Genomic DNA, 26,755 nt, shown 5'->3' on the forward strand with positions numbered 1-26,755 from the left:
TCACTCTTCAGTTTCTGTTGTTGGGTATTTGTTGATAAGGAGAGAGGAAAGAGAAAATTAAAGGCAAAACTCACCCTGGAGGGCAAGACAAGAAGAGTGGCCTGCCCCAGCAGTGACATAGCAGATGAGTGGCTTGACCTCTACCTGAGGAGCAGGGGCAAGGCAGCAGCCTCGTCCACTGAAGTGACCTTGGGGCCTCCTGGGAAGATGACCCCGACCCCACACCCTCCCCAAAGGGCTCCCTGGGGTAGCACCAGTGAGGCCGGACCACGTGGACCTCCGGAGACAGCAAATCTCTAGAAGGTGCAGGCAGCTGGTCCTGCCAGAAACTTAAGGGAGCTTGTCATCTCTCTCCCCATCACCCACCAGGAACCTGCAGATCCTGCTTCTTTAGCTTATTTGCTTGTCTCCTCATCTCCAGGTTCTCTGCCATCGGCCCAGCCCCTGCGTCTTCTCCCCTCTTTGCCTAAACTCCCCAATGGTTCCCTACCATCTTCAGGATAAAGTCCAAACTCACAATTCTTCCCAAGTTTTCTAGCCTCATTCTCCACCCCCCTGCCCTGCCCCCCACGCGGGTTCTCTACCCCCACGGCCCCCTGAGGCCATCTCGGAAGGAGAACTAACTGGTTAGATCTTGCCGAAACTGTCTCTCCCAGACTGTGGGGGCAGGACGTTGTCAAATTTATCCCTATCCTAGGGCCGAAGGAGAAACACAAAGTCTCCAACTGGGGATTCCTCCTTAACTTCTGGCTCTTCTCTCACAGACTTTTTCAGAGGTGGGTGCTCCTAACATTTCAAAAGGGACATCAAAGCTGACAGGGCCTCCGTCACTCAGGCCCCATCTGCCTGGGATCCACCACGGACTTACCTTTCTGTGGCTGGTCAGTGAGAGAAGATCAGTAAGGCCGATTGGCATCCTTGGGCCTCTTTAGCTGGACCTTGAGCCTCTTCATGCCAATTTGAAAGCCATTCATGGCCTGAATAGCTGTCTGGGCACTGGTTGGATTGTCAAAGCTAACAAACCCTAGGGGGTGTGGACAGAGAGATCAGCTGGGAACTCTGCCTGGCAGGGCCTCCGTTCTCTCTGACCAGCCCCCTCTGTCCCTGTCCCCTCAGGCCAGTGCCAAACATACGCCCCTCCAACCTCCATTGTTTGCACGTGCACACGCACACACAAACACACACTCATACTTACGTAGGCAGATGGCCTAAGTTTCTTGAAGGACAGGAGGCAATTCTGAAAGTGTGTGTTGGGGGTGGGGAGTGTGCTGCTTGGGGGGGTTGCCTGTTTTTCCCTGGCAGGGGTTGATTCTCTCCCTCTACAGCTCCCATTCTGGTCCTCTAAACTGCAGCTGGGGGTTGGAGGGGATCTCTGGCCTCCGATCCATCTTCCTGTCCTTCTAGACTCTTAAGCCTGACCTGGCTGAGCATCTTCCAGACACCTGACTTTCCCAGGTGAACCTGAAATAGACTTGTTCCTGGGCTGGGCTTAGCCAAGTCACTGGTCTGTGCACCTGCTTTGTGCCATACACTCGGTTTCTGGGAGCCATTGACTTATGGACAGACAAGCTTAGGGTCTGCAGTGAATCTCAAAGTTAGGAGTGGGAGGGGTCCATGGATGGGGCTCAGCTCACCGAAACATTTGCTCTGGTTGGTGGCTCGGTCCACAAAGACTTTGGCAGAGACAACAGCTCCAAAGGGCAGGAATGTCTGTATGAGTTCTGCATCACCAAACTCCTGAGGCAGGTGATAGATGAAGAGGTTACAGCCTTCGGGGCCTGCAGGAACAGCAGCAGGCTGGCTCAGGGGAGGGACCCTGAGTCCAGCCCCACCAGGCCCTGATCTCCAGCCCCCTGTCCCTCACCTTCTCTTTGCTGCTGGGGCAGAGCTGAAGACTGCTGGGGAAAAGCTGTGCTCACGGGGGCATAGGCCGACGGGTAGGCTGCTGGAGACAGAGGTAGGAGTGGGCAGTGACCCCCAGAAGCCATCCCCCAAGCATTGCCCCATCTGCCTGGCCACCTTTGACCAATTCGGCCCAGTCCAAGTAACCCTCACCCCTTAGAGAGGTCGTTCTGGGCCCAGGGGTCGGGGGATAGGAGGGTCGGCTCCTCAGAAGAGAGCCTAACCCCCCCCCCCCCAGCAAATCTCCCTATTCCTTTCTGGGGCCCTGCAAACCCCCCAGGCCGCGTAGCGCCAAGTGAAACCTGCGTAGTGGTGCATCCCAGCGTAGGCCTGCTGCAGGGGGTCAGCCACGCCAGGGCTCTGGGCTGGGGAGAGAGGGGCACGAGGCCCACGGTGAAGGCGGGCGGGCAGGGAGGTGGAGCGATGTTGTGAGAGGCAGCAGGGAAAGAGGAGTCCCTTCCCAAGGCCGTGGCCGCCTCCTCCCCGCCCGCCCCCCCCCCCCCGCTCCCCACTCCATTTCGGGGAGATTTGGGCGGAGCGGAGGGCCCACCTGGGTAAGGGGAGAGCCCGTTATTGTAGAGAGTGTCAGAGCCCGGTTGCCCGTTGGTCTGGGGCGTCAGGGGGCCGAATCCATTGACCCCGATGGGCGCTGGCAGACCCGGAAGCGAGCCGGGGCCGCCGCCCGGCGGGGAGCTGGCTGCTGGAGGCAGAGGAGGTCGGAGAGTCAGGCCGCAGCCCTGCCCCGCGGGGTCCCAGCCGCCGCCCCGCCCCAGAGCGCAGTACCTGCGGCGGGCAATAGCGGCGCGGCTACCAGGCTGAAGGCCGCCACGTGCTGCATCTGGGCCGCCACTGCGGCCACCGGGCCTAGGCCCGGGCCCTGTGCCGCGGCCAGCAGGGCCGCCTGGTGCTGCAGGATCTTTGGGAGGGAAGAAGGGCGGGTATGTAGGACCCAGAGGCGGGCAACTGCCCCGGCTCCCGACCTCGGGCCGCGCGTCCCTGTCCCCTGGGGCCGGGCACCTACCGCGGTGGTGTAGGCTCCGCACGCCCCCAGCGGCAGCGGTGCCGGGTGGAAGGCGCCCAGCTGGCCGGCCATCTGCTGCATCCGCCGCAGCGCGCGCTCCCGGTCCGTGTCCGCCAGCTTGACCACGAGGCTGGATGAGGCGCCCTGAGTAGGGCAGGGGAGGCCGCCGTGACCAGTCCAGACCCCAGCCCTGGCCCTAGGCCAAGCGCTTTGCCCATCAGGCCCTTTGCTGGGGCACCGATCGCACATGGGGAGGAGAAGCCCGTCCCCACCCCACTGGTCTCACCCTGGGCCCCGGGTGCCCGCCCTCACCGCCATGGTCCGGCTGCCATGCAGACTCTGGATAGCTGCCTGAGCTTCCCCCTGACTCCCGAACTTCACAAAGGCACAGCCTGGGGCAGAATAGAAGGATTGGGTGGCTCAGGCCACAGGGGCCAAAGGGTCATGAGGCCCAGAATGAGGCAGGAAATCCCAGGGTCAGCTCAAGTCACCTTTACTGGTGCCATCAGGGCTCCGCAAGACGGTGCACTCCTCGATATGGCCAAAGGGCTGGAACAGGCGCCTGACGTCCTCCTCACCCTGCTGCTTCCCCAGCATCCCCACAAACAGCTTTCGGTCCTCTGGGGACAAATCCAGGAGTGATCTGGAGACCCTAAGTCCTCTTGGACTCCCCAGAGTAGCCAGAGGAGTTTAAGAAGGTAGCTCACCCCAGTCCAGCTCTGGGAAGAGGTATAGGGAGTGGGGCTACAAGGTTGGGTTTCTTTGAGGAGCAGGATGATCTACAGACAGATCTGGAGGAAAAGAACTCAACCCAGATACACCATGAAAACCTGGGTCCTGGGAAAAAACAAGAAAGACTGATTGCTGCTTTTGTGGAAAGTGACTCGGGTGATACCTTTGGTTGGGTACAGTCCTATATGCATCTTTTATATGTTTGAGCTTTCTTTTCTGAAAGTTTGGGAAAGGCAATTGTGGACCATTTTAGCCCTATTCAGGGAGGGGGTCCTCAGAGAAGACCTTTGTATTCAGATTGGATTAGGAGAAAAGAAGCACACCCTTGCTAGTCAGGTTAATGGCAGTGACATCAATGCCCCTTCCTGCTCAAATCAAGGAGGGCTCTGGGCCAAAAAACAGCACAGAAAACAGTTGTCTCATCGTACTGCCTCATTCCCAGATGTTGAGCACTGGAATGATGAATCTCTAAGCCTAGCACCAAACTCAACTTGGGTGCCCCTCCCAAAGGCCTAAAGAGGGCAGGAAGCTTGGATTCCTGAGCCTCCAACATTAGCATTTTCCTCCCTACACTTGCTAAGCCCTTGACCCCTTTCCTTAACTCCCACTTCCACCACCTCATTTCCTCACTGAGCTTCCACGGCCCTCACAGGCCTACTGCCTCCTTTCTGCCTTCCCTTGTGCTCCTGCCCTGATCCTTCCCCAGGTGTTCACACTACAGAAGGACAAGTTCTGCCTGTAGACTTGGATGGCCACCTGAGAACAAGTCTGATCCCTCCCTGTGTTCCCTCTTCCTCTGGGAATGTGTTCCTTGGAGAAAGCTAGAGAGCTGGGGCTGTAAACCAGGGCTTAGCTGCACATCTAGCAAGTCAGGCCTCAGGAGCACCATCCAGGAACCCAGGGTAGAGGGGCCCAGGTCACAGGGCCTGCTGTCAAAGCCCCCCTCCTTTCTGCACCAACATAAATCTCTGAAATAGGATGTGGCTTCACGCAGGCAACATTAAGTGGGGAGATAAGGAGCGGGTGAGAATCTGGCTTCAGGTTTCACCTTCAGATCCTGGAGCCCAAGAAAACCCATCCTAAACTCCTTTACTCCTTGACAAGTTTGGCTAGGCCAGTGGGGATCCTTGGATCCTGAGTGCAAGGGAGACAAGGCTGGGGAGGGTCATAGACTGAAGCCTGGGTGTCAAAGAGAAGAAAGAATAGACCGCCTGGAGTTAGCAGTGGAGGGACTTTCCGGTAGGGTTATGTGTATGTCCATATTTTACCTGGATGGTGTGGGGTTCAGCTTAGGCTGCTCAGGGACCCTAAAGTGTCTGTCAATGCTGTGTCTGTGTGGAGGATGGGGGCTGTGGTTAAATGGGACAGGCAGAATATGTTTCAGCAGAATCCTGCCCCCTCTCCAGAGGATTACTGCCCAGTGATCCCAAGGCGGAAGGGATGTGTAATGTACTTGTATTACAAGTACATTGTAATCCTAGAGGAAGTGCTGGAATCCTAGAGGAAGTGCCAACCTGATGTGGAGAGATTATAATTGGTGAGTGTGCTTCACTTCCGGGAGCGTTAGCCACAGAAGAGTGCTTTTGGAACAGATCATTGGTTTCCCAACTGTTTTAAAAAGCTGTGGAATCTGCTGTTCTAACAAAACTATTAGGATGAAGCTCAAAAATGAGAGACGAGTAGAACTGCTCTGACTGAAACCAGAAGGTGGGGTGTGGGGGTGGGGCTGAAGTTCCTTTTGCTTCATCTTCTCCTAGTACCCCCTAAAGAGGGTTGCAAGGAAAGTCCTTTAAAAACCACTGACCTAAAAGATAGTGAATAGAGTTCCACATGGTATAGGAAGAGGGATCTTAGATCACCCTCTTCAGGAAACCAAGAAGATAAAGAAAAAATTGCTTGATCAGTCTGCTAGTGGCTTTGCCTTGACATTGGAAGACAGGCCCCATTTGGTCAAGGAATCAAAGGTCAGAAGACTGTGTCATTGTTCTGAGCTATGACACTAAAGCATGCCCATGTGTCTGTCAGAGGCCCAGGAGGGGCTAGAGAAGATCCTGTGGCCTCCAGAGTCCCAAGGCTTAAAGAGGGCTTCATAATACCCTAATTTATAGTGCAGCTGTGTCATTGGATAGGGTCTGCAAGATGGTGATGGCACCTAGGTAAGATATCCATGCCACAGGGACCAGCATCCAGGTAGCCCTAGGTAGGAAGAGAAATATCAAGACTGAGATGGAGACCCCAAGACAGGAAATAGGATTGTGTGGACAGTGGTCTGATCCTTTATCTGCCCTTCCTCTTGTTGGTCTTTCCTGTTGATGGTCGTTAGTTCAAGCTCATGCCACAGACCATGAAATTCTCTGATCCTTCTTTTCCAGTGCCAAGTCAAGAATTTTAATCTCCATGAGAAGTCACTGACCCTGTGGTCCTGGACTACTGGCCTATACAGAATTTGAAACTGAAATGAGGCTAGGTTAGAGGCTGGGCTCTATACTGCCTGTTTCACAGGTATCACCTTGAATGCTGGTATTCTCTTTGCCACTTTAAAGGGAGCTTGATGATGTTTGACAACAAGATGATCAAGGTCACAATGACCATGAGTTTCAGATGATCCCGAAATGGTGGGATAAGTTTCTCAGGAGACATGTCTAAGAGAAGTACAGACTAGACCTCCTAAGAGTAGCTCCCAAATATACAGCCCTGAAGGTTCTGAGGGCTGATCAGTGCCCCCAGAGAGAGATGATGATGGGATTTAGCCTAGGTAATTCAATTTCCTCTAGTTCAAACTCTACCAGTTTGGTAAAGAGAGGATTCTGTAAGAGGTGGGTCAGAAATTTCTGAATAAAATCATCCCCTGGGTGGTGGGTGGGTCCCCAGAAAGATGGAAATATCAAATAAGGAGGCTCAGTCTTCCTGGAGTGGAAGGAATTGGAAGATAGCATTAGTATGGAGTTGAGACATAGTTGGATAGAAACACAGTTGAATGGTATAACTGCATTCTCCTGTTGTCAACTAATGTGTACTCCTTGCTCTTTTACCAAATGCTTTTTTGAACCCAAACCAAGTTGTTTGAGCCCCAGAGGCCCAGCTCCATAAAGCTGCCTTGTGCAACTGGTCATATAGGTCAGGGATTCTAATGCAGCAAATGATGGGATTGAGAGCCCAGAGTCAGAGTTAGTCCATTCCCTCTTCCTCAGGAAAGGCACCAAGATGCTGTTCAAGAAAGGAGGCTCTGCCTCAGGTTGGCTCAGAGGAATTCCTAAGGACCCCAAGTTTCTAGCTTCTAGGCCTCTCATACTCATTCACCTTCCTGTAGGTGGGATGTCATTATTGTAGGGACTGTGTAGGAACAAGGTTTCAGCATTGGGGTACCTACCACCAAATACATCCTAAAAATACTCATCTACCTTTCAGTCCAAATACCAACCCAGGAGATCCTGCTGGTGGCAGCATATGGAGCAAATAATCTTTGCCCTGATATTCTTAGTATGGACTCCAGCATAAGGAGCCAAGAAAGCCTGGGAAATTCAGTGAGGGCAAACAGAGTCTTCTGGCCTGATCTGATAAGCATCAAGAAGAGCTTAAATTCCAAAAAACCTCCCAACCAACCAACCAACCAAACAAACAAAAACAACCTTGTGAGAACTAATAAACAAATCCAGCAAAGTTGCAGAATACAAAATCAACAAACAAAATCGGTTGTGTAAAAATAGATAAACTGAACTACATAAAAATTTAAAACTTCTGTGCATCAAAGGACACAGAGTGAAAAGACAACCTACAGAATGGGAGAAAATATTTGCAAATCATATATCTGATAAGGGGGTAATATCCAGAATAAAGAGCTCCTATGACTCAAACAAACAAACAAACAAACAAAAACCCCACAAATAATCCTATTAAAAAGTGAGCAAGGGGCTTAAATAAGCATTTATCCAAAGAAGATATACAAATGGCCAGTAAGCATATGCGAAGATGCTCAACATTACTATTCATTAAGGAAGTACAAATTAAAACCACAATGTAATATCACCTTACACCTATTAGGATGACTGTTGAAGAAGGAGAAAAAGAAGGAAGAGAAGGAGAGGAAGGAAAAGGAGGAAGAGGAGGAGAATATGGAGAAAAGGAGATGGAGCAGGAGGGGAAGAAGAAGAAGGAGAAGAAAGAAGAAGGAGAAGAAAAAGTAGAAGGAGGAGGAAAAGAAGGAGGAGGAGAAGGAGAAAATGGAAGAGGAGGGGAAGAAAAAGAAGGAGAAGAGGAAGTAGAAGGAGGAGGAGGAGAAGTTGAAGGAGGAGAAGAAAAAGCAAGTGTTGGAAAGAATATGGAGAAATTGAAACCTTTGTGCACCGCTGGTGGGAATGTATAGGCACTATGGAAAACAGGATGGCAATTCCTTCCAAAATTAAAAATAAGATTATCATATGATCCAGCAATACCAGTTCTGGGTATTATAACCAAAAGAATTGAAAGCAGAGTCTCAAAGAGGTATTTGTACACTCATGTTCACAGTAGCATTATGCACAACAGTTAAAAGGTGGGTGCAACCCAAATGTCTTTCAACCAGTGAATGGATAAACAAAATGTGGTACATACATACAATGGGATATTATTCAGCCTTTAAAAAGCAGGAAAATCTGACATAAGCTACAACATGGGTGAACCTTGAGGATATCATGCTAAGTGAAATCAGCCAGTGACAAAGAGACAAATACTGTATGATTTCACTTATATGAGGTATTTAGCGAAGTCAAATTCATAAAAACAGAGCAGAATGATGGTTACCGGGGCTGGGGGCGGGGAGGGAAGGGAATTATTTAATGGGTACAGATTTTGAGTTTTGTAAGAGGAAGAAATTCTGGAGATAGGTTGCTCAACAATGTAAATATACTTAACGCTACTGAACTGTACACTTAAAAATGGTAAAGGTGATAAAATCTATGTTATTCCTATCTTACATAATTTTTAAAAATGAAGAATGACTTTAAGGAGGGCTGAAAAATAGGTACATAGACCAAGGAAGAACAGAGGCTCTATTTTCCCTTCATCCTGATCCAGGAGAACCAGGAAGTAAGGAAGAATGGTAGACCACGCCTGAGATTCCAGGTCCCCCCGAGAGAAAAGAATCTCAGCCCCCAGATTTCATTTTCCCTTTGCAGGCTGCATACCTGTACCGGAAGGGCTTGTCAGAGGATTAGCCGATGCCGTCACCTAAAAGTGTTAACAATCAGCTTTGGGTGATCTGCTCTGAGTCAGGCTGAAGGAAAGCACCTCCCTTTACCTTCGGAGGTAGAATTAATTTCAGGAACTGAAACCTTAACTTGAGTAGTCTTTAAGCAGTACTGTGAAACTTATCCAGTCAGGTCTTCACTGGAAGAATACTTTTTAGAACTAAGTAAGTATAAGGATCAAAGACAGATATGAGTGTTGACGGACCAGCAGAACAGTTGTAGCTAAGATCCATATCTGATTTAGGTCAGAGAATATGCCCCAGGATTATGAAATTCTGAAAATTCTAGCTCAAAATTTAACTTTAACTCAAAGTTTAGTTGTTAAACACTGAATGAAGTAGAATCCTGGATAAAATTTGGAAACCAGGGCGCCTGGGTGGCTCAGTCATTAAGCGTCTGGGGTCCCAAGGTCCTGGGATCGAGCCCCGCATCGGGCTCCCTGCTCTGCGGGAAGCCTGCTTCTACGTCTCTCACTCCCCCTGCTTGTGTTCCGTCTCTCGCTGTGTCTCTCTCCGTCAAATAAATAAATAAAATCTTAAAAAAAAAAAAATTGGAAACCATGGCTCACCTAGTTCGATAATTATATATATTTATTATTATTCAAAATCCACGCTGATATTTAAACAAAACCATGTAAATGCAGTTAGAAATTACCTAAACAATTAATTAAAGGACGGTGATAGGAGGGTTGATGTGATAACAGATAATTGGTCTCTTCAGTTAAGCCAAATTTCAAGATTAAAAAAGAGATGCCTCACTTCAGAGAATATTTTTAAAGTTTAAAAAAACTGATGTGGAAAGAGTGCATAGGTTGATTACTTAACCTATATCTGTACCTCAGGCATCCTGGAAACATAAATATGTGCTTGGTAAAAAAAATACCGCCAAAGTTGGAGAATAGAACAAGCGGAGCAATCACTATTATGATTTATGAATTTATTGATTTTATGTTATGAAATTTGAAAGAGAGGAAAAAATATACAGGAGTTTCAATGATTTTGAAGATTTTGCCTTAGGACTAAAAAATACTTTTCCTATAAGATTGGTACCCACAAATAAACTTATTTTTTGTGCTTCCATAGTAGAGATCATGTAAGTTAGGGAAAACCAACCACAGCCTCCATGCTGAACAGCAAGTAAAATAGACTTATTTAGTGACCACTGTCTGAAGGATTTAGGGATCCCTAGCTCTGACCTCATACAATTTGATGTTAACATTTTGAAATACACGACCCTTGAATTTTTATCCAAGGCAGACATTTTAATGTTTACATTCAAATAAATTCAAATGCTGAGGAGAAAAGTTTCTGGCACTATGTGCCTTTACTATAATTATGATATCATTTTGTTTTGGAAAATTAGGGTGCATTTTCCTTTAAGAATACCGCTCAATGCCACAGGATGTAAAATACAGGCACAGAGTGCAAAGTACAGGAACAGCATGGAGAATTTATGGGAACAGGCTGAGATCATGAAAAGGCTGCTAGAACATAGTCCCTGAAGACGTGGACGCACAACTAACACTCTGAGTATCATCAAGGTTACAGAGGATGGTCATGGAAGAAGAGGACCCCAGAACCTTCTATCAGGCAGATCCTGTTGTGTTGCTACTATTATTACATTGTAAGCATTGAATGTACAAGTGTTACCAATAATTTCTAAAAGTAATACAACATACAGTGTGTTTAAAACATAGGCTATTTCAACCATAAACCTCATGTCTATTGATTAAAGGTAAGAGAAATACTACTCTGTTGCATTGGCATCAAAATTCAAGGGAGAGAATGTAAAGTAACTATTTTCATTAAAAAGCTCATGTGTGCACAATAGATTCTTCCTATATGCAGATGGGAAGACATGGAAGTCTTTGGGCCAAAGAAGCAAAACTGGTAAGTTAGGTTAAGTTCTCGCGGTGCTGGTGAACTTTTAAAAGTGGAATCAGTTGCCAACATTTAATATAATTAAAATGTAAATTGTAATTAAATCATGACAGTCTCATCCATTTAAATTTACCTACCTGGCTCCTGTAGCATTTGAGTTGGAGATCCCTGTTTTATGGGGCGGGGGGTGGGGCGGTGGGGTGGGAGTCTAATAATCCCTTCCAGAAGAAAATGGTGGAATCTTGGAAGATTATACTGTTTGCCTTGACACTGTTTGGATTATGTCTGTATTGATACCAGTATTCTTAAAAGATATAGAAATCATTATTAATCAACTGTAAACTAAGGGATTTAATTTCAGGAATAAGAAAAACATATGCAAGCATATAGGCTTAAATATATTAGGACAGGTGTGACCATTAACTCTGAAGGTTTATTGAATGTTTGGGATCACAGAGATAAGACTTGAATAGGGCAAGCTGTCCTGCACTGGTGTTAAATGTTACATTTCAAAAGCAAAATTCAATACCATTTTAAAAGCTGAGTTTCTAAAGCATTAGTTTGTGTTAAAATTCAGCAGAAAGCTGAACTCACTTTAGAAGAAACATTGAAGAAAAGGAACACATTTTGATTAGTAACAAGATTATCTAACACAGATCAGTTGGTACTTAAATACTTATAAATTGTAAAGTCCCAACTGTTTTTGCAAGACTTATTACATATGCCTCCTCTCTCCTGAAATGTAGCAGGGAACATTTGGTGACTCTGAGTGGGAGCAGGGAAGAATTGAGAGATCTGGTCATCTAAATCCGCAAGAAGGATTATTTATGGATGCCTTTGGAGTATATACTCATTAAGAGCCATCGCTTGTCAAGAAATACCTGTGCACCACATAACTACTAGAATTATGAATCGTACTGCCAGGCAGACCTCTTTTCAACTAGATTTGCTTTTCCTGCTCTCTTGAGCTGCTCTGAATCTGAACAGGTGTGTATAGGTGGGCTGCCACAGGTACAGAATTTATCAGTGATGTGACAACTGAAAACTCTGTGCAAATAGGGGAGGAAAATGATAAAACTTAGGCTGATGCCACTGCGTGGGGCGGATGATGAGGACATATGGACCGGACCAAGCAGAAGCATCATCAGAAGCATCCTTTGGAGAGCTGCCCTCACCTCAACAAGATGTATTGGACTCCAAACGGTAAGAGTGCCCCCAGCACTGTGGACTTAGTTCCTGAACCAGATCCGAGTTGCATCATGTTCTGAACTCTGTGCATGCTATTCCCTGTGCCTAAGAACTTGCTCCCTCTCCCCTACTTTCTCTATTTGACTACTTCTTGTTCATCCTTGAGATCTCAGCTTGAATATTACTACCTCTGGGAATCCACCTTGACCTCCTCGACTAAGATAGATGCCCCCTTGTTATTGTGCCCACAGTCCCTCCAGGACTTGAAAAGCACTGATCACACTGAATAGTAACCCCTTGTTTACTATCCCCTCATAGCTCCAGAGCTCAATGAGGCCAGATGCCAGGCCTGCCTTGCTCACATCTCTATTCCTAATGTGGAATAATTTACTCAGAAGATGCTGGTTGGATGGTTGAATAAACTACAGCTCAACCCGTCTGCTTCTTGGCTCACTCACATACTCTAAACTGGCCTCTGAGCTGTGGGAGTAGTTAATGTTTGTGGACAAGGCTTAGAAGATGACCAACAATGGCCAACAATGGCCTTGATGCCTAACAGAGCTTCCCAAAAGGCAGAAATTCTTGGGACGAGTGAACCAGAGGTTCCATATGGAGGCTGGAACTTCTCAAAAACCTGTCTGGAGGGCGCCTGGGTGGCTCAGTCATTAAGCGTCTGCCTTCGGCTCAGGTCATGATCCCAGGGTCCTGGGATTGAGCCCCGCATTGGGCTCCCTGCTCAGCGGGAAGCCTGCTTCTCCCTCTCACACTCCCCTTGTTTGTGTTCCCTCTCTCTCTCTCTCTCTCTCTCTCTCTGTCAAATAAATAAATAAAATCTTAAAAAAAAAAAAAACCTGTCTGGAAAGAATGAAGTGGGAAAGGAGGATACATGTCTGAAGGGAAGGAGGTACCTCCTTGGAAATATCTCTTCAAGGCAAAGTAGAACTGATAATATCTTGACCTCAAATTGAGAATCAGAGACCAGAGGTCAGATAATCTAAAAGGATAAAGGAAGGATTTCATGGAGGGAAGAACTCCACAATGGACCCATGAAACTACCAGAGCCCCTTGTAAGTGCAGACAGGGAGCATGAAGTCTGAGAGGATGTGCAGAATTAGTACGAGTTAATAAAGCCCTGTCAACAGGGTTCCATTCTCTCCCTGATCCGTGGGCAGCTTCTTCCACCTAAGAACACCATGACTGATCTTGGGTAAGGCAGGGAGAGAATCTTATCCAGGGGAGAGAGTCAGCAGACATCAGGGCTATAAGCAGATATCCTGGAATGATATAAGACCCAAGAGTGAGAAAGACACCAAAGAACTGACACCAGAAGCTAGCATCACGTTTCCAGTATGGAAGCTGGCTGGAATGTAGCTGGTTGTCAGAAAGCACAGGCTTTCTACCCCTCCTGTTGTTAAGAAGCATTGGTCTTTCTGCACCAGGAAAGAGTGCTGCTAAAAAAAAAAACCTTCAAAGACTTGCCATGGTCCTCAGTATAGAGTCAAATTCCTTCACATGGCCTGCAAATTCTGTCTTACCAGACTCATCTTTTACCACAAGTAAACAGGCAATTGCAGTGAAGAAATGAGTGGCCCCAGTGCAGAGTGGACTGGGTCCCTCTGATCAGAAGAATATGAAAAAAGAGAATAATTCCAGCCTGGTTTTTCAAACAAATCTGGAAGTTCCACCTGAAAAAACAGGAATGAGCTCTCTCCAGGGCAAGGTGACAAGAGCCCCCTTCTTTATCTCCAGCATCTTCTTAGGCTGTTCCTGCTTCTTTTGAGTCTAGGGACCTTGGGGACCCCATCCCTCCTCAGTCTGAGCTGGGAAGACTGAGCTGTTTCTGGTGCTGAGCAACTCTGGGACCCACTTTCCCCCAACCCAAGGAAGCTCTACTAATAAACCATGGATACGACTAACTCAAGGAATAGGCCCACCATCCCCTACATGGGTGATACCCTGAGGTTTGTCACATAGGGAAGTTACCTCCTCGGCCCTCACTGGCAGCCGGCTTCACTTGGATCGGACGATTCATCTGAAAGACATTGGACCAACACACCCAGTCAGCATGACTGCCTGGTCCTGGCACCCTGCTTCTCTTCCCCTGGATGCATCAGGATCTAAGCCCTGGCCCCTTCGAACTCTGTACTCCACCTCTCTCATGATGGACTATAGATTTTCTCCAAGATTCTTCCTTAAACTAGGGAATTCAGAAGGTGCTGAAACCCGAAGGGTGGGGTGATAGGAAGCTTGGTGGCAAGCCCGGATGGACCGTGATGGCTAAAGAGATTCTGCTTTGGGCTCTGGCCTGGGACTACGTGAGGCCTGTCCCTCTGGCTCCTGGACCTCCTTAAAGGCTTTGGGTAAGGAGTTGGGTGGGAGGGTAGAATGGATACTGAAGATTTGTGTTTTGTTCTAAAACTGAGAATATAATTCTATATGTCATTTAGATTAAACAATCTGGGAATCAGACTTAGTGCTGTCTAGCCCAACTCTGCCTTTTCATGGTTGTATGACTTCAAGTAAGCCACCCTCTCTCAGAGTCAGCTTGTTAAATGGGGGAAAACCTTCCCCAGCTTCTGTGTCGCCACAGTTTCTACACTCACCCCCTCAGTTCCCTCCCTGAGCCCCTCGTCCCTTGAGGATGCTGGCATTCTCCAGCGCACTAACCTCGGCCCTGCTCATCCCGCTGTTCCCATTCTTCCTGGATAGTCTCGCCCACACCCACAGCCTCAGCTACCATTCCCACAGGGCTGACTCAGAGCTCTGCATCCCCAGCCCACACCTCCCTCTTGAGCTTCAGACCCATGTACCCAGCTACTTGCTGGACATCGTGACTAGAAAGTCCCACTGGCATCTTCCACTCAACACACCCATACCAGAGCTTATCTTTTTGCCCGGACCTGATCCTTCCAGTCATCCAAGCTAGAAACCTGGAAAACAGCTTGACTCTTCCCTTTATCCCCTCCCCCACCAACCGATTTCACCTTCTAATTCATGGGTTCCCTGATCAGGGGTGGATAAGAATCACCTGGGAACCACACCAGACTCTCAAGTTGGGGGATTGTATAATTTGCAAAAGCTCCTAGGTGATTTCGACATACACCCCCACACATTCCCATCCCCCAACCACCCTGAGAGAATTCATGATTGAATCCCCATCTCACCTTCCTCTCATGGGTGTTGTGGGGATCACATGAGATATTGGGGATGCAAAAGATCTTTGTAAACTGCCAAGAGCTGGGTGCGTAGGATGTGAGGAATTATTGTTGGGGGCAGACAGCTGAGTGCCGGGAGGAAAGAACAGCAGCCTTCCCGTTCATGGAGGAAGGGGTACTGATGCCCATCTGGCCTGAGAAGGTGATGATCTGACCCCCTCCCTTCAGGAAATGCACTGTTTCTGCACCAATCAGGGCCACTCCATCCTCTACCAATGTGCTCGTTGCCGAGACAACAGGCAGCTTCCTGTTACCATAGCCACAAGTGCTACCCAGTAACCATGGTAACGCCCTGGCAGTCACAGCTGAGCAATTTCCTTTGGATCAAATTTGGGGGTGGAGGAGTGGGGAGGGCTTATTAAAAAAAAAAAGAAGAAGGAAAGGAAAGGAAAGGAAAACAGGCCAAGCCTGAACCAGCACAATCCCCCTCCCACCCAGGGCTCAGGATCTTATACGCTCTGACACACCCACCCGCTGGTGGTGGAGCCCCTGCCGTGTACCAGGTTGTGGGTGGGGGCCGAGACACCGACAGGACTCAGGCTGCAGTCTAGAGGGGATGACAGATCAATCCAAGCAGATCAGGGCGAGCTGGACAGGTCTGGATTGGCGGGGACCAGGGACCAGGAGGAACGGGAACCGTCCCTGGGCATGGCCACCTGTGATTGTGGAGGAGAGACCAAGAGACAGAGCCATGGAGAGAAGAGAAACAAGTAGAGATGAAGAGACACAAGAAGACAGAAATGATGAGAGAAAGAGACAGACCCAGAAAGGGGCAAGAAAAGAGAGAAATACTGGTGGATATGGGAAGGAAACGAAGGGATAAGGGGTCAGGAAGGGAACACAGGAAAGGCAGGGAGGAGTATGACGGGGAGAAGGAGAGAGGGGTAGAAGCCTGGGGTGGGGTGCAGTGAGGGTGAGCAAGACCATCATTATTTTATTAGTTCTTAAATAGACCCTGAGAATTTCTCCCTGGAACCTAGAGTGACAAGCACATGTGACAGCAGTGGTTTCCATGGCAGCTGCCTCCCCGGCTGGGTTTCTGGAGAGATGGAGCTCATCAGTGCTCTGGGGGACGCCCCTTTCCCCCTCCCCCGCTCTCTCACTCTTGAATGGAGAGTGGGTATTGGGTGGTATATACATGTTCCATAGACCTGGCAGAGTCCAAGCCTCAGAGTCTGGGCACCTAAGCTTTCCACCACTCGGACATGCTGCCTGCATTTCCTGAACTCTGTGAAGAGCCCCAGTCTGGGCCCTTCATTGGAGACAGCAATGACCCTTGAGATCCTGTCCTCGATGACTTATAGAGCAGAAGATAATGCCACCATTTCCTAAGAGCCATTATGCACCAGGCCCTTTCTGGGACACTTTACATACATTGTCTCTAAATTCCTTCCAACTGCTCTGCAAGGTAATACCATTGTCCCCGTAGTATAGATGGGAAAGCTGAGGCTGAGGGAGGTTAAATCACTTGTCTGAGATCACAGGATGGGTAAGTGGTTGAGCTGGGATTTGTCCCCAGGTCTGTCTGATGCTGAAGACCATGTTTTTGCATTGCGCTGCTCAACTCCATTCTTAAGACATGAACACAAGCAATGAGGCATAGCGTGACCAGGGCCTTAGGAGGAGTGCAAAGTAGAGTGCTGTAGGAGAGGCTGACTCCACTGGAGAGGTTGACACAGGGAAAGCTTCACAGAGGAGGCAAAGTTTGACCTGGGCCTTGCAGGACTGGGGTCATTGGGCCATGTGGAGATAATGGGAGTGATAGAGCTGGAGGCTGAGCACTCCAGATGGCTGGGGGGTCGAAAGGGAGCTGCAAGTCTGCAGGAGCAAGGATTCTGGTGAGTACCTGGCACGGAGGTAGCCAGGGTAGAGCAAATTGCTTCTGAGTCATATAGATGTGGATTTAAATTGTGGCTCCATCACTGGCAACTTTTCTAAGGTCTTTGAGCCTCAGTATCCACATTAGTAAAAGAGGGAATCATGATCCAACCTGCAGTGTTGTGTTGTGTTGGTTGGTTTGTTTCTTTTTAATGGAAGGGTGTAAAACTAAAAGGTAGCCAATGACCAGATTGGGGCAGATTGTGAAAACCACAACAAGAAATTTTGGCTTTGTTATATTTCAAAGGCAATAGGGATCCAGGGAAGGATATTAAGTGGGGCAAGATCCCATGAGCTGTCACTATGCAGAAAAAAAGATTGGAAAGGGAAAGGTTAGAGGTGGGAAGATCAAGGATACAGGTAAGTGGTGAGGGTGACCTGGACCAGGGCAGAAGGAAATGGACAGATTCAAGAGATGTTTAGGATGAATTAGCTGGACTAAAGTTCTGTTGGATGTGGGAACTGAGGCAGAGAAGGAAATACTGGCTGACTTTTAGGCTTATGGCTTAGGTGTTGAGGAAGTTGGCAGTTTGGGAGTTTGGAGATGCTGGGAAAGTCCCAGGGGAGGAGCCCAAGAGGATGAGGGCAGAGTTGGGGAGAGTGGTTCTTCTTTGGTCCCCACTGGGAAGTGCTTGGGGAGGCCACCTGGGATTTAGGTAGACTCTGTGTGACTGGAGGAGAAAGAGAGCTGGCTGCATGAACTGCCTAAGCAACACTACCCTGCCTCATTCTTGCCACAGCCAGGGGAAGGATGTGGAAGTAGGGTGAGGTAATCACGGTTCCGCCTTGAGGAAAAGAGGGCATTGCATCCTTGGCCAAGAATTTGTCATGGGACCTCAGGTGAGCTCCTGCCCTTGGCTGAGTACCTATTCCCTTGAGAGTTTCCCAGGTAGAGTCCAGGCCCACATCTGCTTCAGGGCCCAGACCTGCCAGGCAAATCAAGGGAGAGAATGTCAGAAAGAGGAGAGAACTTATTCCAGGCAGTGGAGTGGGGAAGTTTGGAGGTAGCACAGACATATATGAGGCCCTGGTACTTTGGCTCCCGTGAGCAGAAAGGAAGGCCAGGCCCTACCCCTTTTCCCTGCTTGACTTGCCTAAAATTCCTGCTTTGGGCTCAGCCTTGCCCTCTTCAGACAATTCTGACTTGATGTCAACTATTCCTTATACTTAGCACTTGTGCCCTCAACCTCTTACCCCCCTTATGGAAAGAATACTTATCAGGATTACTGGTGGGTCCAAGAGAGGTGTCATGGATGCAGGGAAGAGAGAGGCAGAGAAAAAGCAAACTTCACAATTTTCAGCTCTCTGTTCTACCTCACCCTCTCTTCTAATCCAATCCACTGCCAAGTCCCACTAGTTCTAGCATGTATATGGATATCCTAAATAGCTCTTAAGTCTATCCTCTCCTCCCCATTCCTGCCCTATCCCCAGCTCTAGGCCAGCATCATCATTCAGCTGCACTCAAGCAACAGTGTCCTAAAGGATCATCTGCCTCCAGTGTCCCTTTCTCTCTAACCCAACCATCATACTATAGCTGGAATGAACTTTTAAAACCAGTCCCTCACTCTTCCCTGATTAAAATCCACCCATGGTTCCCCATTGCAAGACTCCCAATAAAGCCCAAGATCCTAAGACTGGCAGTCCAAACGTGTGAGTCCTGCCTCTCTTGCTGCCCCAAATACATAATACTCTCCATTCACATGGAGCCTTGGCTGTCTTCACTGGACACCTTTCCTGCCAGTTATCACACTGTACCCAGAATTCCAGAAACTGCCTTGTCTTTTAGCTTTCTAGACCCTCAAATGTGATGAAATACAGTCATAATTGGGCTCAGGTAGCATTTCCTCTGCAAAGCATCTCCTCTCTCTCTCCTCTTGATGCTTCTTTTATGTGCCCAGGTGTAAACTGCACTGAGATGCAATGAGTTATTTTTGGCCTGGAAAAAGCTCCTTGAGGGCAAAGGTTCTGATTTACTCACTAGGCAGCTGCTAGCACATACAGTGCCTTTATGTGAGTTACAAAAAGGCACTCCCCCAACTCTGTGGATGAATTAGAAAAAAATGTGCCTCTTCCTTTGGGCTGACACAGCCCTGTGATAATGTTCATGGCTTGGCCAATAGAGCATGGCTGAATTTTAGCTCCCACTTGCCCTTTCCACACAGCTGTTTTGTGCAGGGCACAACCTGCAAAAGCAAATGCACTCAATCGTCTGTCTCCTTCACAGTGTTTGAAGGGATGAATGCCCAAGGGAAGGGAGGTCATGAGCAGGGAGAGAGACAAGTAGGGGGGTACTCTCTGGGCTAAGGTTGGGCCCACCTTCTTTAGGTAGATTCTGGAGCCTAAAATGAGGCTGTAAGAAGTAGCTTCAGCTTTATGGAGAAGAAGCTACAGAAGATGGGACAGACCATTGAGGTTTAAGGAAGTCCTGAGTAGGGAGCCAAGTTTTGATAGGTAACAGAAATTAGCAGGTACTTGTGGAGGGAAGTCAAAGGGAGGTCCCAGCCCAGTAGATACTATGAAATTGTCCCTAGGGGGTTCAGGCTTTCTCTTGGGGGAGACTCAACCTTTCCTGCTCTCAGAGTGACAGTCCTGCCTGTCTCTAGTAGGAGCCCAGATTCAAGTCTTTCCCTGCTTCTCCAGCAGATGGCAGCTGTGCCCAGGACCCAGTGCCTACAGGGAGCTGGACACCCTCCTCCCTTCATGCTGGTGGGCCTGAGGCCAGGTGACTAAAGCTGCTGCTGCCCCTGGCAGGCCCAGAGGAAAGACTGATGGCACGGACATTGCTTGGCTGGCCAACAGAGCCATTGATTTTCATTTAGGAGAATAATTAAATATTAATTTTCACTTTGTTAAGCTGGAAAGGGTGAATAAAGCCATCCTGGCAGTACAAAGCCGGGCCATGTTGGAAGCCTGCGGATGAAAGGGTGGCAGAGGGCAGATGTACCCAGTCATGATCCCCTCCAGAACCTTAGACCCCTGTCTGCCACCAGCTTGGCACAGGTAATAGTGTAGTGGTTAAGTGAATGAGTTCTGGAGCCAGACTACCTGGATCTTCCCAGATCTTCCTACTAGTAGCTACATAACCTTGGGCAAGTCACTTGTTTCCTTTGACTGAATTTCCTCATCTGTAAAATGGGAGGGCCAATAATACCTTCTTCATAGAGGAATAAATGACTTTGAACATGCAAAATACTAGGAACACTGTCTGGAATCAACAAATGCTAGTTATTATTCTCTTTTCTCCTTCAGAAATTATTCCACTAGTCTAGAGCTTCACAACTCTTATCTCAGGTGCCCTCAGCCTCATACAGTCCTCCCTTTGTGGAGCCCTGTGGCTGGTTGAAGAGGGTTTTGCTTTTTTTTTTTTTAAGATTTTATTTATTTATTTGACAGAGAGATAGCACAAGTAGGCAGAGAGGCAGGCAGAGGGAGAGGGAGAAGCAGACTCGCCATCGAGCAGGGAGCCCGACGCGGGGCTCGATCCCAGGACCCTGGGATCATGACCTGAGCCGAAGGCAGCCACTCAACCGACTGAGCCACCCAGGCACCCCCCCCTTTTTTTTTAATTCGAAAGTTCATTTTAATTTTTTCAGGGCTTCCATTTGCTTTCAGGATGAAGTCCAAATCCCACAGCCTGGCATCCAAAATTTCCTCTTCCACCACTGCCCTCTGGTGGATCTTCTCTCTGGCCTGGCCCATGCTCACACGGGCCCTCCTCCACACTCCCAACCCCATTTCACACCCATCTTGTTCCTTCTGTCTCTGCACCTTTACCATGCTGTTTCCCACATGGAATGTTACAGTTTGTCTCAGTGCCTTTCAGTTTTAGCAGCAGAAGTCATTTACTCCCATGGCTGGATGAGTAATAACTTCTACTACTACCCCTACGAATGCTGCTGTTACTATTACTACTACTACCACCACAAGCTAACCCATATTGAGTGCTTGTTTTCTACCAAGAACTGTGCCAAGTACTTTATGTGAGTTAGTTCATTTAATTATTATAACAATTCTATGAATTCGGTTTTACATAGGAGGATGCTTAGGCTTAGAAGTAAAGACTTGCCATAGGCCACACACAGAGTTAGTGAGTGGTAGGGCCTGGATCCACACCCAGGTCTGTCTGACTCCAGAGCCTATACACAGAGACTTGGTGAGGGTAATACATTGGTGTTACTTGACGCTGAGTCTTCAAGCATGAGGCTCAAGATGCTTCAATTACTGGGACTTGTCCTACGAGCTGATGGTCTACTAACAGCTTGATCAGCTCTAGGCAAAGCTTGTGCCATTGCTGGACAGCTTCAATTCAGAAAAGTGATATCTTTATACTGAGCTGAAATTAGAGTGTCTGTTCTTTATACCCACTGATCTTTTCTGATCCTGCCCTCTAGAGCCACCCATGGAAAACCAAATCCCTCTTCAGAATCTGAAGGTGGTTGCCCCCCCCCCCCAACAGTAATATTTATTGAGATCTTATTCTGTGCCAGGTACTTGCTAAGCCTCAGTTAATCCTCATGATAGCCCAGTGAGCTCTTAGTATAACCCACTCCTTATAGATGAGGAAATTGAAGCTCAAGAGTCTAAGTAATGTATCTGGAGACACAAAACTTAAATGACAAAACTGGGATTCAAATCTAGATTTGTGAGAATCAAAAAGTAGTATTTTTAATCATCACATTGTGATGCCTCCCTATTAAAGCTCCCATTAAACCCTATCTTCTCCAGCCAAATATCTCCAATTTCTTCAAACCATCATCCATGACATATTTTATGTCCCCATCCCATCCTGGTCACTTTCTGATAGGCTAATGATCCTCTTAAGTCTGAAGCTTAAAACTGGATATAGTCCCAGGCTTGGCCTGCTCAGGGCATTTGAATAGTGCTTTTGTTGTAGACACATCACTCCTTTGACAAGAGAAAATGAGGCTCTGTTGTACGATTTGCTCTTGGTGAACCCACACTAGTTCCTAACAGTCACCGTTCTCTTCTTCTCACATGGTCCATAGGTCCCACTTTGCTTTTTGTCCAGTGATTAGCCATTAGCTAAGGCCATACCAGGTGCCATTGATATATAATGGCCTAACTGCACACATATAATCAGGTCCTCTTAGCTTTAACCAAGTGTTTGGGGGAAAGCAATCTTGGTGAGTCAAGGCACCAAAAAATAAAAAAATAAAAAGAAAGAAAGAAATTACAGGAAGAGGACAGAGAGAAGTGCTATAAAGGACCCTAGAACTGGAAAAAATAGGATACCAGCCCAGCAGAGTCTCTACCCCATGTATCTGCATATATTCTCACACCAGGGACAAATGATACATTAAGCCATGATTTTAGCCAAGGCTGACAAATTCTAGCATAGCCCACAACACTGACGCCTCTCTGAAAAGATACGGTGGAACATTTGGCCCAAGTGTTAAGCCCATTTCTTTGAGCCAGAAGACTAAATATAACAAAGAACCTATAGCTGTTCAGGGCACAGGTAAGCCAACTCTTAGAAAGGTGACTCTGCTTCTAGTTCCTGGTCCCAACCCAGCCCCTACATGCTACTTTGGCATGCACATAGGGCATGTCCCCAGCCTGAGGTGATCCCCACCCCCCAACCCTGGTGGACTTACCCCTGGCAGGGTCTTCTGCTCGTGCAGTGCACTCTGGGCCTTGAGAGCAGAGTCCCGGGCGCAGTAGGTGAGGAAGGCACAGCCTGGGGAGGAAGAGGCTGGCTCAGGGGGTTTCCTGAAACCCCCAAATACTCTTCCTGGAAAGACCCCATTAAGTGACAAACTCAAGGCCACTCTCCTTTAACAAGGGCACTGCTCTGAGAAGCCTTCTCTGCCTCCCACCTTCTCTGAAGGGAGGGGCTTCATGTGTTTGAGTCCCAGACTCTGGCTCCCTCTCATTTGCTCCTGGCTTCTTGCCTAGGGAACATGTGTACCCACATCCAGCCACATGCTCATACAATCCCACATCTTCCCTCCCCACTCCAGCCGTAATTCCGGTTGGGGTTAAACCTCCCTAAGCAGCTTTGCCTTCAGCTTTAACCCCAGCCTCTCCCTTCCTTTTTGGATTCATACTCACAGAGTCTCCCAGAATCAACCTCAATTCCTTCCCAACTCAGTTTCAGATGGGAGGAGGCAAAAAAGAGGAAGAGGGTTGGGAGCCAAACCCAGGACCCCACAACTTCTTCTTAATGCCTCCCTCCTCCAAGTTTGAAGCTGAGGAATGGGTTAATTTGAGGCTTGCAAGATGGGGCTGATTTAAGGACTTTCTGTAGAGAGGAGCTTTCAGGGACCTCCAATCCTATCCAAGGAGCTTGATCTGTCAGCTCTCCCAGTACTTCAAGATAGGGCCTGTTAAAGGGTTATCGTGCCCAAAATCTTACTTCTCTAAAAGAGCCAGTAGTTATGGGACAGAGAAGGAGACTAGGTTGAGCCAAAGGATCAGTCCTACTCTTCTTTAGGTTCAGCCTCAGAAACTGTAGCCTGCTAGGACGCACTGAGGCAGGGTTCTCCTCTTTTCCAACAGTCATTGAGCACTCACTCATTCAGAAAATATTTGTTGAATACTTACTTATTACAGTGGGGCATTATAACGGGCTTGGGGATGAAGTGGTAACAAGACAGACACGTCCCCTACTCCCATGGGGATTATGTAAAGAATCATGAGGGGAATGTAATTTGAGTCCAAAGGTTGAGGAATGCTTCAAAGAACACATTGAATCCTCGATAGCAAATAGGGCTTAACCAGGTGACAAGAAGAGTGGTGATTATTTCAGGCTGAGGGAATAGCACATATGAAGACTGAGGCAAGAATTTGATGTCTTGGGGAAATGGATGGAAAACTAGTATGATTGGAGATTGGTGAAAGGAGGCAGAGTGGACAGTGAGGTGTGCAGGGATCAGGTCATCTATAACCTTGTATGCCTCAGTCTGGATTTTGAACTTTTACCTAAGAGCAATGAAGAGCCACTAAAGGATTTTAAGCTGGGATCTGACATGATAAGATCTATGTTTTCAAAAAGAGCCTTCTGAGTGTAGGAAGGAGAAACACTGAAGGAAGAGAAAGTGGATGTGAGAAGCCATTAGGAGCTTCATGAAGTTTTCTACTTAGACCTCAGCAGACTAGGAAGGCAAATGGAACATTTTTTCTGACGTCTTCTATGTGGCTGCCCCCTTAGGGTGGGTGGCTATCTGTTATTCATTAAATTAAAGGGACCTTAGAGAACACCTGAGACAAACTCCTATTGTATCAATAGGGAAACTGAACCCAGAGAGTGTGTCAGTGGCAGAGTAGGGTTTGGAATCTCCTAACTCCTAGGCTGACGTTGTTTTCAAAGCACCGTGGCTGCCTCCCTCAGTTCCCAGTCATCAAAAGGAAAATGAGTCACTCTGGCTTTTGTATATCGCTGTTGCTGCGGAGAAAGTGGGGAAGATGTTGACGTGGAGACCCTCCCCAATTATCTTGCAAGGCAACACTGCCTTGGAGAACTTCGGTTTGGTTTGGGGATAAATCACCAAACACCTGATTTTGCTTACATCTCTGCTCCATCTTCTGCCACTCAGCCATATCAGCTGACGTCAGAACTGGGCAGGGCCAGGGCCCTGTCTGAAAGGTTCAGGGGCCCAACTGCTGCCCAAAGGAGCCCCATGTGGACTACCTGGGATAGGTGGTGGAAGAAGGAGGGATGGAAAGACAGAGAAGCATGGCTTGAGGGAGAGACACATGAAAATAAAAAACAGGAAGAATTAGAGCTAAATGGAGAGGGAGAAAAAGGATGAGGGAACAATTCAGAGACTCTGGTGGTATTTGAATGAGAAGAGTGAGAATTAAAGGTATCTTATACACTTCTCTTATTGTACAGATGGCCCAGAAAGATTATCTTGTGCTTACATACTGAAATAAATGTCTAGAAAATAAGAAAGCGAGTTGCTATGGATGGATGGACAGCCAGGCAGTTGGACTGCATTAGAAGGAATCTGGATGGTATAGTCTTATTCTTTCATGCCCCTTTTAAAGTAACCCTACCCCAAAGTATCAAAGACACATTGCTACCTCGCTGGTCCCAGATCTTCTGTGGGCATTTTTGTGAAACCCCTGTGTAAGTGTGCCTAGGAACTTTCCAAGGCCTCCCAGTTGAAAAGAGGTGGTAGCCTGATTCCAACTCTCAGCCCTTAGGAAAGTACCTTTAGCTATTACCCAGGGCCCACCACTTTTCTCCTAGGAAAATCATGGAGAATAGTTGGTGACCCTTCCCCCTCAAATCCTGAAACTGAAGCATGGTGAGGGTGGGGAGAGGTAGAGGTGTCTCTCCTCAAATACTTTCCTTCCCCAGCCCATGTATGACATGTGACTCTGGCTTTCTTACTCTAGCCCAGCCTGGACAGACTTTTCTGCATGTAAACAAGCCTCCTCCCTCTCTCTACAGGAAGAAAGGGGTGTGGCTGGACAGGATTGTGGTGCCTGTCTCTCTAGCAAGGGCAGGGAGAAAATCTCTTCTGCCTCTTCAACCTGACCCACCCTGAGGCTCTGGTTCACAGGCTCTGCTCCGGGACCAGCCTGTGAAGGAGGGAAAGCAGGAGGCCATAAAGAGGATTGGGGAGGGGTAAAGATGAGGCACCAGAGTGGGGAGATTAAAGGATAAAAGAAATGTGGGTTCAGCTGACAGGAAACCTGAAATGAGGGGGCACAAGGTGACAGATTTTCCCAGCTGAGGTCAGGGTTCTGGACTCAAGTCAGAAGAGGCAGAGTGTTGGCATTCTGTCAGGGGGTTGGAGAGATTGGGTTATTGTCAAACGTAAGGGTGGAATTTGGAGCCCAGAGCCTCCTCGAGGAGAATTGGATTTTGTGAGTTAGCCAGGCCTGGATTCTGAAGAAGGGAGGACTTTGGGTTGGGGAGGGGGTGGTTAGCAGTCTGCATCAAAAGAAGGCTCTGTGGGGGTTGACTGAGCTTGGAGGCCAGAATGAGGGGTACAAGTCCAAGATGTGTGTGCGGGTGGTTAGGCCTGAGTGGGGGGCGGCACCAGATTGGGGGAGGTCAGAAATGATTGGGTCCAGGGTTTGGGAGATTGAGGGTATTAGAGACCAAAAGGTCAAATAAGTTTCCTAATTCCAGGATTTAGGGTGTCTGATGAGAGCGATGGAGGGAGGTCCAACTGAAAGGTCGGGACTGTTGGGATGTGAGAGGTGAAAGGTAGGGAGTTAGAGGTTAGAGTGGAGAACATATCAGGGGATCAGAGTGATGATCAGTGGGAGGATGTCAGAGAGAAAATTCTGGGTTGGGGGTTTTGTGATCTGGGGAGGAGACTGGGCTGAAGTGGGACTGGTATTGGACTGGTGTTGGACTGACTCTAGGCAAAGCTAAGGTTGGGGCTGCGGTTGAGGCTGGGGTTTGGACCGGGCCCACTCTAATCGGATTGGGGCAGGGCTGGGCTGGGCTGGGCTGGGCTGACCCCGCGCACCTTTGTGGAGGCCGGTGAGCCGGTCCTTCAGCACCGTCAGCTCGTAGATGCGGCCGAATTCCTCGAACAGCGGCTTGAGGTCCTGCTCGTCCAAGCCCCGCGGGATCTGCCCCACGAAGAGCTTGATGGCGTCGTGGTCCTTCATGGGCACGGCAGGACCGGGGTTTAGCCCGCTCATGCCGACGCCGCTGTCCGCGGTGCTGAAACCCAGGCGCGGGCCGGGGCCGGCGGGCGGCGCAGACCCTCCGGGCGCCGCGGCCAT

General features: G+C 48.3%; 1 protein-coding gene across 5 annotated transcripts; it reads right to left on the reverse strand.

Moving 5' to 3' along the window:
- Positions 1-896: 896 nt before the first annotated feature.
- CELF6 (CUGBP Elav-like family member 6) lies at positions 897-26,755 on the reverse strand. Of its 5 annotated transcripts, none has more exons than XM_021693813.1 (12): positions 26,494-26,755; positions 22,657-22,739; positions 13,932-13,980; positions 3,415-3,543; positions 3,236-3,315; positions 2,924-3,067; positions 2,686-2,818; positions 2,453-2,602; positions 2,205-2,267; positions 1,865-1,945; positions 1,635-1,778; positions 897-1,024 (listed from the first exon to the last, which is right to left on the reverse strand). In XM_021693813.1, the coding sequence occupies exons 1-12, from the start codon at positions 26,753-26,755 to the stop codon at positions 897-899; spliced, it is 1,446 nt and encodes a 481-aa protein (XP_021549488.1). The 5 variants fall into 5 exon arrangements, with proteins under 5 accessions (XP_021549488.1, XP_021549492.1, XP_021549491.1 ...); XM_021693817.1 differs by having other exon boundaries at positions 1,865-1,942; positions 2,453-2,595; positions 2,679-2,818; positions 26,494-26,638; XM_021693816.1 differs by having other exon boundaries at positions 2,453-2,595; positions 2,679-2,818; positions 26,494-26,638.

This window comes from Neomonachus schauinslandi, chromosome 9 (assembly GCF_002201575.2).
Source record: "Neomonachus schauinslandi chromosome 9, ASM220157v2, whole genome shotgun sequence".
In the NCBI taxonomy this organism is placed as follows: Eukaryota; Metazoa; Chordata; class Mammalia; order Carnivora; family Phocidae; genus Neomonachus; species Neomonachus schauinslandi.

Bases quoted from the DNA above. Each gene is read 5' to 3' on its own strand.
- CELF6 (XM_021693813.1), bottom strand. From the start codon at position 26,755: ATGGCCGCGGCGCCCGGAGGGTCTGCGCCGCCCGCCGGCCCCGGCCCG. The intron at 3,316-3,414 runs GTGACTTGAGCT...ATTCTGCCCCAG, and splicing joins CCCTGATGGCACCAGTAAAG to GCTGTGCCTTTGTGAAGTTC. The intron at 2,819-2,923 runs GTAGGTGCCCGG...TCCCTCCCAAAG, and splicing joins GCGGAGCCTACACCACCGCG to ATCCTGCAGCACCAGGCGGC.